This window comes from Camellia sinensis, chromosome 10 (genome assembly GCF_055761805.1).
Source record: "Camellia sinensis isolate YWXY chromosome 10, ASM5576180v1, whole genome shotgun sequence".
NCBI classification, from domain to species: Eukaryota; Viridiplantae; Streptophyta; class Magnoliopsida; order Ericales; family Theaceae; genus Camellia; species Camellia sinensis.
Genome location: NC_138970.1, coordinates 25,264,717 through 25,275,628, shown reverse-complemented (window position 1 = coordinate 25,275,628; position 10,912 = coordinate 25,264,717). Strand labels below are relative to the sequence as shown.

The 10,912-nt window shown below is 31.7% G+C and overlaps 1 protein-coding gene across 2 annotated transcripts; it reads right to left on the bottom strand.

Annotated features, from left to right (window-relative positions):
- Positions 1-955: 955 nt before the first annotated feature.
- On the bottom strand, positions 956-6,436 carry UBC22 (ubiquitin-conjugating enzyme 22). 2 transcript variants are annotated; one of them, XM_082893212.1, is made up of 7 exons: positions 6,184-6,436; positions 4,529-4,660; positions 3,910-4,054; positions 3,754-3,831; positions 2,864-2,976; positions 2,597-2,700; positions 956-1,509 (listed from the first exon to the last, which is right to left on the bottom strand). In XM_082893212.1, exons 2-7 carry the CDS (start codon positions 4,529-4,531, stop codon positions 1,140-1,142), a joined length of 813 nt encoding a protein of 270 aa, XP_082749338.1. In that variant the 5' UTR covers positions 4,532-4,660; positions 6,184-6,436; the 3' UTR covers positions 956-1,139. The 2 variants fall into 2 exon arrangements, with proteins under 2 accessions (XP_082749338.1, XP_082749339.1); XM_082893213.1 differs by lacking the exon at positions 6,184-6,436 and adding an exon at positions 5,476-5,741.
- Positions 6,437-10,912: the final 4,476 nt, after the last annotated feature.

Here is a 10,912-nt window from a genome sequence, read left to right as displayed (position 1 = left end):
AAAATATATATAACCATTTACAAAACAAGGGCACAATCTGGATTCTTAATACAAAATTTTAAATTATGCTTATAGATTATCAACTTTCAGTTTAAGTTTACAACAAATAATATCCCATCCCCAACTCAAAAAATAATTTATGCAAAAAAAAATCCATTTCAGCCTCCAATAAACTGACAAAAGATGCCGAGCCCTTGTGGCCAAGTGGCATGTAACCGTACCTTAGGATGCGGTGAGTCGAAAGACTAGGGTTCAAGCTGATAGCTCAACAGCGGTTTCTTTAAGTTGTAATTTAACTTTATTAACATACATATACTAACATTTTATCTTTGAAAAAAAAAAAAAAAAAAACTGACAAAAGATACCTGAGTATTCTTACAAGGATAACAACAAAAACATTAATTTATTATTGAAAAATAAATAAATGTCTAAGAGAAATTTTAATACCAAGAGGTGTGATGGCAAAACAAATGCCAAACTTAAATTGCTAATTTTTCTCAGAATTATCATTTTACTAGTTCTCAAAAATATATATAACCATTTACAAAACAAGGGCACAATCTGGATTCTTAATACAATTTTTTTTTTCAAAGGAACTAAATATGATGCAGATTCTTAGGGCTAGTTTGGCATGTACTAAATAAGTCAAAAAGTCAAAAAGTCACTATCTTATTTAAGTCACATCATCTTATTTAAATCACATCACCTCTCTAACACATCACATCAAACCCAACCCAAACTCAACCCAAACCCACCAATAAGTCAAAAAGTGCATTTTTTTAAGACATCCCAAACCAATCCTTAATGGGAAAAATGATTCTATAAAGCAAAAAATTAAAAGTATGAAAAGTATGAGCAATGATTATCAACCCAGGGTCAAGCCCTAGGATTCCTTACTCCCATCAAAAACAAAAAACAAAAAAAAAAAAAACAGAAAAAAAAAAAGAAGACATTATTAAAGTAAAGCTTTTGAAATGGCATAATTCACTAAATTGGAGTTAATAAAAAGCAACACCACAGAAAACAAGTCTGGCTAATCCATTGCTTCATTTTTATATATTCAATACATAACAATATCTTTCAGCCAAACAACACAAAGTCAGCAGCAAAATCCACCAAGCAGATCAATAAAACAAACTTCATAATCTCTTCAGACTTTTCTTTCTTGCGTCCATTTTCTTTTTGTCTGCCTGAACTTTTGCCAACGTAACTTCCTTCTTTTGTGTCACCGGTGGTGGTGCCGCCACTGAGTCACTGCTAACTCCGGTCTCGGTTGTTGAATTCAAGGCCGAGGCTGGCTGATCCTGCCCATTTCCCCCTTTGGTGAATGTTGTAGTTGAAGCCAATGGTGATGGCAATGGTAATGCAGCTCCAGAACTTGCTTTCTTCTCATCAACACTGAGAACTGAGGTATTTGACTGGTCAACATTCAAGGCAGTGGTCGACTCTGAAATAGCTCCTGATTTAAACTTTGGTTTTTGCTTAAGAGCATGAATTCCAGTGTACAGTCTGTAAAGCGAGAAACACAACACAACCCGTAAATTCATGAGTAGAAATCCATACAAGGCACATATGATACAATCGTATAGACCATGTATACACCATATTTACTATCGTGAACATGACATAATCTTCTAATGTGCTGAAACAATATAATATTTCTTTCAAAATCCAAACTTCATCAGAAGTAACCATTTTCTTCAAGGGAAACACCAATCTATTGCAAGAAACAATTTAACAATTCGGTGACACATGAACTTCGCCAGACAGAGAACCAGAGGGTATTAGCCCCCAACCAAACATTGGAAATTTCACAATTCAACTCTTGCTGACATGGCTGCTAACCAAGAGTAATGTTTAGCACTGTTCCATTTATATCTTCTTCATGACAAGTTAACCAAAACTCCATCTTAACTACGCATTTCCAATGATGAGGAAAACTTCACAACTATAGGAAGTAAGGCCAATATAGGAAACACAATAGCTGATTAAGGACCAAACATGGCAGATGACACCTTGGTCGGTCAAATAATTCAAGTGTTCAGCTCAATGTGTTCTAGGAAAAGCTACCGATACAACATCGCTACCTTGTGTGCCTGTTTTAGGACCGAAGGGGATTTAGTCCTAAAACAAGTGTTGAATCTAGAACAAAATTAAGGACCGAAGAAAAGCAACCACATAATGACCGCTGCTTTCTTTAAAGGCAGTTCTCATCCACATTTTTTGTATTTTTGTCATTTACTATAAAGTTAAGGTTATTTATGTCTACATACATAAATAAGGGCAAAATTGGGAATGACATGAAAATTTGTGATGATCTGATCAACATCTGTTAGTACTATTAACAGACAACTAACAGATGGGAAAAGTGAAATTCAAAATTGAACCTGAAGGGAGGTTAGTGTTTTTTTAGAAACGTCAAGGGAGGCTTCTATAATTGTCATAAACCTCAGGGGAGGTCAGTGTAATTTACCCTTTTAAATAACGTACCTTCATGATGGGTTCAGTCTTGATAACCACTGAGATCAATCACGCAGAAGTCTCACATTTTCAGAAAAATAAAAAATAAACAAATGACATAGTGGCAATGTATCACCTAGCATGCCTGGCGTACTCCTCGTAATTTTCAAGCAACATCTTGCCAGCCTGCTCATTCAGAGCTGATTCTGGAAATGGTTCTATCAGTAGACACCTGACTACCTGTGATATATAACAAATATAAGAGCTTAATGAGAAGATAATCGGACCAGCACACAAGCCATGTGAATGCAAAAATCTCTAGAGGATTGATGGGTTCAACAAATTACTGGTCTCTGCATCAAAGTGAAACAAAACTAGTACTCTAAACTGCACATCAACTTACAATCAGAACATGTCGTAACCCAAGACTTGGATTCCAATCCTTTTTCAATGTGTTGACACAAATCTCACCATTTGTTGCAATGTTTGGATGAAAAATCTTAGTCAGAAAGTAACCTACAATAAAATTCACAGAGGATTCAACATATGGGAATGGATTGATGATGAATAATTTGTTCTTGAAAAGACAGAAATCTTAAAAACTGCAACAGAGCAGACTGAGAGCCAAGAATTTCACAGAGCATGCTAATCCATAAAGAGTGGACAACAAGATCATTTTAACCAGGAAATCAACTGGCACAATTGCCCATGCTTCTCTAAATCCTTTTCAAATCTTCACTCCACCAACTATGGCCAAAACATTAACAAAATTCTTGAAGCCAAGCAAGCAATATTCAGAAAATATATGAAATTCCACTGCCATATACACTGGGAGACGGTGATAACGATACCATTCTGCCACCAGTCACAGAAGGGCTGGGGGATGCAAAAACTATATATAGATCCGCACGGTAAACTAATCATCACACAACTATATATACACCGGATCTAAAGACGCAGGCAAACAAAGAATCAACAAGTTGTGAGTAGTGAAGTATGAAATATAGAAAGGTTACTGACCATCAAAAAAATAGAGATAAGAATGAGAAAGGGAAAAAAGAACGAAATATAGAAAGATTAGATTGAAAGAAACAAAAGACAGGTTATGAATGGTATATGATCACACTACATGAGTAAAACTCATGTCAAAAATGGCAGTCCTGCAACATATAATATATAATTTTTCTTTAAGTTCACACCTCAATCAATTTAAACTACTTACAGGCCAAAGGAAAGACAAATGTCACAACCTTTGGTGAAATAAGTTCTCTTAACTCATAAGCCTCAACAAACCTTTGGGAGGGGAATGCGGGAAGTCATGAGACAATATCAATTTCATGCGGAAAACACCATTCTCGTAGGGAGTTCCAGCTGCAAGGTTGATATTTGGTCAGTCTAAAAAATAAATACCTTTAATGATCATACAAGGTTTGAGTGAAAATAACATACCTGGGCCTTCAATGTCAGCATATATGATTGAAAAATCATCATCATTAACACCTACTTTAATGCCCTCCGGAGGAGTTTCATCAAGATTCTTCAACTCCTTCGCAAGTTGCTTAATGACGTTCGGTGGAAGATTTTCATTGGTTGCCTACCACAATAATCCAACAAGTAATGTTTGTGAGAATATTCCTTGATGTCAATTAATGAATTCTACAGACAGAAAAGCTCTGAATTTATATCCTTTTTGACTGAAAGGGATCTTAGTATTCATTGTACAACAAAGTGCTAAGTTTGGCACATATGCCCTAGTTGAGAAGTTTAGAACATGATGCAAAAGATGTCTATCACAAAACCAAGACATGTGTCACCATCCAACTCAAAAAAAACAAAAAAATCCAATCAACCACAAAGCATTTTTAACTAACCACTGCAAAATGCAATAGATAATTCAAACATAGGTTTTACAGTCCAGCTCATTCAAGTTTAAACCTTCCATTACTCGTGCAATAACACATCACATTTTGGGGAAAAGAATAATTTTCTTTAATTGTCATGGAGAAACTCAGCAAGCATCCGAAACACTCAAGAAAGAAAATTATGTTCTAAAAACCGGGAACATTACCATAGACACCCAAATAAAGGCAGTCGTCAAAGACCTCCGAGACGTAGCTGATTCTCAGAATTGGCAATGATGTGCAAGAACTTCTCCAATTATAGTTTTCAAAGAGAAATGCTTCAGCCACCACAGGAAATCCTGCAATATAATGAGTGGTTACAATTGCATGGGTTAAGAAAGAGAATGCATCCAAACTAAAATTATGTGTTAAAACCAATTTTTTGATTATTGAAAAAACAATAAATAAAACTCCTAAGAAGACAAATAAACGGTGTTTAAATTACATGTAATAGAATGCACTATAAATGACATTGCAATCCTCTACATTAAATCAATGTCCCTTACTACACAAAAGCCAAGTGAAGAGAACAAGAGGAACATCCAAACAGAATGATCCTTTCCAAAACTAAACATTCATCAAATCAAGTTTATGCAAACAACCAAAGTGTCATTTGACCATCACAATAAATTGCTTCAATATTTGTGATATCACTGCAACATTTAAAATCAAGCCACTGGATAATAGTAGGATTTTAATTTTCTGAATAAATCATACATACACATAAACACATATGTATAAATTAGAAAAGCGAGAGTAATGATTAAAAAGAAAATCCTTAAATGAACAATGCTAGGCCACACAAGTTTCAAAATTCAAACTATCTTGGAGGAACCGAGTTTCAATTTACCAGGCCACACACAAACATTAAAATCAGCATTGCTTTTTAAACCTGAGCCAAAGAACATCAGTAAACAGGATACAGGTGAACATCAAAATGATCTAACAAGTACACCCCAGTATGTGAAAGAACAACATCTGAAGCGGCCAATTTAGAAGGAGGCAAGAGAGCGAGAATGAGCATGTTAATCGCCTATCCTTCCTTCTCTTTATTAAAACCCTAAAAGAACCCTACAAGACAAGAACTTAACAGATAAAACCTCAACCCACTTACCCACAAAATCGTATCAAAATGGGCATCTAAAGAAATTGGTGCACCTTGTTGTTTTATGCCCAAAACATCAAAAGTCTAACACCTGACATACCATACAAATTCCCTTTTCCAATAAAGATAGAAACTTTAGAGAGAGAGAAACAAATCTTAGACAGTATACCAATGACTCATCTCATCAAAGAAGAAAGATCAAATAACTTATCCAAGCATTAAAAAGAAAGGACGCTAAAACCAAACAGATAACTATCGAATCAAAGCATTTGCCTGTACTGCACACCAAAGAAAAGGATATAAATACATATATATATATATATATATAAAGAGAGAGAGAGAGAGAGAGAGAGAGAGAGAGGGAGAGAGAGAGGGTAAAAGGGGGGAAATATTTACAGATCAAGAATCAGGGAAAACAAATCAAAACCCAAATGCATCATCAAAGACCCAACAAGAATCTACACTCCCATTCAAGAAGAAACATCACATTATTCATATATACACATATATCACCATAAAATTATGATCTTATAACAACACAAGTTAAGAATCACCAAAGAAAGAGTGCAAGATCACAAAACCCTAGATAAAAGAGATTAAAAACTCAAACTTGGTTTGATTAATAAATAAAACAAATTGCATGAACAGTTTGTTGAGAGATGATGTGAGCACAGAACTCAAAGATTAAAGAAAACCCAGATGAGAAAATCAAATCACCTTAGAGAGAGAAAGTGTGAGAGAGAGAGAGGAGTGGCAGTGGGGGTTTAATTTGCTCTTTTTCCTCCTTCCTCCTCCGCACAGCGATCTCTCCTTTCAAATGATTGATGAATTGATTATTTTGTGGACAAAGCTTAATATAAAATAATAATAATAGTAGGCATAAATAAATATTTTAGAATTTGCAAAATAAAAGAAGGGTTGTCAATGTCATTTCATTGTCAATGAGAAAAAGGTTTTGAAAATGAATTTTGAAAAAAAAAATAAATTAAGCATTAATGATACTAAAATTTATTAAATATTAATAATTAAAATCTTAAATTATTTTATGTATTGTAAATATTTTTTCAAATATTGTAATTCTCTTTCTTTAAAAATACAAATTTACACATAATTATATCAATCTTTCTTTTAATTGAAGCAAAAGGCAATCCAAGTACGAAAATATGAATAATAAAATATAAATTTTAAATTTAAATGTAAAATATATAATAGCATATATGTATATATATCTCTATATTACTCATAATATGATTGATGGTAGATAAGGAAAGTGTTGTGAGAATTTATACCTTAAATAAGCACAAATAAACAAGGTGTAATTGTATTAAACTTGTGTGTGACTTGTTGTACTTACCTATCTTTAAACTTTAAAGAAATGTTAGTATAATTTACTTTATATTTTTTTACACACAATTTTATAAAAAATGTTTAATAATTTAAAATTTGTTAACAAGAGTTCTTGAAAATAAAAAAATAAAAAAAAATAACTATTTTAGGTGTTTATTTAACAAGGAGCAACGATGTAAGTAAAAAATTTTAGGAATAATTTCATTTTAGTGTATATTTAGAACTATATTTACAGACTAGTGATAAATTTTATAAATATTAAGAAAAAAAATTATAAACTTTTTTATGATTTTGTAATTAATTTTTGACAAAGTTTTTGAAATGTAATTTCTCCAATTTTTATACAACCCTTTTAAGGTCTTGAACTTAAATTTTGCAACAAAATATTACTTTTTGCCCATGAAAATGAAAAACAATTATCATACTTTCAAGTGGTGTTGGTTAATTAGAACGGAATGGAATAAAATGATGATTTTATCAAAATATTCATTCTCATATTTAGTTGATTAAAAATAATAAAAAAAATACATTACAAATAGAATTATCATTCACCATTATAAGATAATGATAATTTCATCAGAAAGTTTAAGGAATAATCACTCAATTTCATTTCATTTTTTTGAAGTGTACCAAATAGAAAATCATGATTTTACTATTGTTAGATCCACTTGTTTAACAAAAATTATATAAAACTTAAGGAGTTGTTTGGAGTGTCCTAAATAAGTGTATTTTTTGTCTTTTTGGATTAAAAAGTTGAGAAAAAAAAATATGAATGTTTGGGTTACCTTTTTGACTTTTTATGAAAAAATGTGCATTAAAAAATTATATAAAGATGTGTGTAGGAGAAGATCAGAGATGTGTGTTGTACAGTCGTACAATCTGCACAGCCGAATTAATGGTAAGAAATTATTGGCAACTTTTCGGGCATTGCACTGGACGGTTTTGTTCTGCCCGTGGGGGCCATCACGGGTCCCATTTTGATAATCTGAATTGTCAATGTGTAGAACTCGTCAAGTACTATATGTTTATAAAAAATCATGTTGATCGGATATCGATAGCTATCTGATCAAATTTATTTGTTTTCAATCGTTAATTATAACACCATCCATTTTTTATACAAAACTGATTTGATCATGTAGTTATCAATATCCGATCAATGTGATTTTTTATAGACATATAGTACTCGACGAGTTCTACAGATTAAACGGTTCGGATTATAAAAAAGGGACCCATGATGGGCCCCCACGGGCTGAACAGCAGTGTGTGAAAATTGCACCAAAATTGTGTAATTTTTCTTAACAAACGCAGCACAGAGCTGAACATACATGATTGTTAGTTGTACTTTTCTATGAAAAATTAGTTTTTTAATATTTTTTTGAGTGAATAGTGATAACTTTTTAACTTTTTGAGTAAAATTTTTTGACTTTTTATCTTTTTGGGGAGATGTAAAACTTAGCCTTAAGAAATTTTCTTGTAACATTAATAATTCTCAAACTATAAAGCTAATAAAGCTAAAATTTTCAATTATTTCCTTGCCACAAATTTTTTTTTATGGTCAAATACAAATTTTGTAACCTAAATAAATGGATGCATCTAATCTTTACTTTACTTTCTATTATTTTTCGTTTCTTTCTAATCAAAAAGATTTCTAACCGAAAAGATTGATATAGAATATATTATTAACATTGGGATCCACCACTTTTCTTTTTAACTGTGTAGATAAGTGTATTAATAGCTCAAATAGAATGAGTATCGTAAGGCTGGTTTGGAATCTTCCGTTTTAGTTAAGAAATTAAAAAATTATTAAATTAATCAAAAAATTAATAATTTATATTAAAAAGTCAAAAAAAAAATTCTCTCTACTTTTTGTACATCTTTTTGTAAAAAGTCAAAAAGTCATCCCCAACATATTAATTTTTTTTAGCTCATATTTTAGCCAAATAACTAAAAAATTACTAAATTAACATGTTTCCAAACAAGAAAGTCATTGCTTAACAAATTTAAATTAACACAAACCATAACTAGTGCTTTAGAGAGTTAAAGTAAAATGTGTTTTGAAAAAAGATAAAAGCAATTTAAAAAATGATATTTACGTTAAAGTCTAATTTTTAAGAATAAAGTGATATGGTATACCAATTAGTGTATTAAGAGTCTCTCTAATGATTTATTAGTGGAGCTGTTATAACTATAATTTGACAGCTGCTATATGTGTCAACAGCTGTCAAAACTTCCCTTCCTCTATTTCTCAGCAAAATAGATAAATTTTTACAAAATTGTCATTTTTACAAAACCAAACACAAAAAGTAGTGTGTCCGTCTGAACACACCAATTTTTATTAATTTATATGTTTGGTTCTGTCAAAATAGTATCTCACCATTAGAGTAACATTACTATAATTATACCATTTTCCACTGGATAGCAAAACTATTTTCTTATATTAATAATGAAATAGGGGAAAAAAAAAATTTGTTTGAAAATATGACTTGTGGCTAAACTAGATCTTCTGGTGTATCAATTTTATAGTCGTTGGACTTGTATTTATTGGTCCAGACACATTTTCACATTTATATGTAAAGTAGGTACATTGATTGGCGACCCCACGCACCGAAATTAGGGCCTGTCATAGGCTATCTTTAATCCTAATTTATGTTATTTGAGTGAAAATTTATTTATAACATATTTAATTTACCTTTAAAATCTTCTTTACTTTAAAAAAAATTCATCATAATTATAAATATATCTATTGAAAAATTGAGGGAGAATTTAGTTCTTTTTTTTTTTAAATAAAGGGTTTGTTTCTCCCTTAAATTAATAACAACTTTCATAAATGGATTAGAGCTTATTTCTAGGTTTTTTTTTTAGAAAAATTTTAAAATTTTGATTTTGTTGGCTTTTTTGACTTTCAAGGATTAGAAATGTAATTTGAGCGTGCCAGTAAGGATCAATAAGTCCTTACAGAAATACTAAGTGCCAACCAATTAACCAGACGATTGTTTTAAAATTCTTTTAGTCTCAATGAAAAATACTTTTACTAGTGGCTTGTTTTTAGGAGAAAATTCATAAGACTAATCGTAAAAATAAAAGAAAAATGGAGAAATCAAATTTCATTAAATAACCAAGAGTTTACAATTAGTACCTTCCCACTCTCACATCTTCGAAGGGAATTATAGCAACAGACTATCTTAGAACTACTCCTAGGAATTGAAGTGCAAAACAAGAAAATAAATGAGTGGAAAATAAAGGACTAGAAATGTAAAGGACCGAAAAATATAAATCAAAATAAACTGGCTTCTGAATCTGGTTCTGGGTTCTGTAAATGTAGCCATCAATGGCTATTTATAGGAAAAACTTTCCAGTAATAACTACCTAATAACCATCTAAAACTACTCATTCTTTTACCTTCACTCCCACTATGTCACATATCCCTCCATGTCTTCCATTAAGCCACTTTGTCTATCATATTCTTCACATGTGCTTTAATTTCTTCCACCTTGTCTTTCATGTTCTACTATGCAAGACCACTAATTTTGTAACTTCTCTTAACTCTTGATTGATCAAGAAAGTGCCACGTGTCCTGCAATAATAATAGTAATAATAATAATATTACTACTTGTGGTATCAACATTATCCCCCGCGGCTCTTTAAAAGTGATGTTTATTTGAATTGTTGAAGAGCTGAATCAAGCATAGAACTGATATGAGTAATAAAGTGCTTTGAATACCACAACAGCACCATCGAAGTGCTTCGAAGGAATACTACACTAAAGGCATATGCTTCGAATTCAATATGAGTGCTTCAAAGTGATCAATTCGAATTAAGAAGCAACAATTTAATTTGGACACTATACATACCAATCATGTTTGGTATGAGTCATGAGTAGAAGCTTTGTACTTTTTTAGGTGGCAAGTTCAAAATTTCAATATGAGACACCAATTTGTAATCCATGAATGCATGCACTCACTGTGTATGGTGTCAAAAAATCATGGCTAATACTTCAATGACAATGCAACACTACTATATTCATTGTAAAAAACCTCTTTGAAGCTCTTTCGGAATCCTTCAAAGCTTCTCTGACACCCTTCGAAGCTTACTAGAAGGT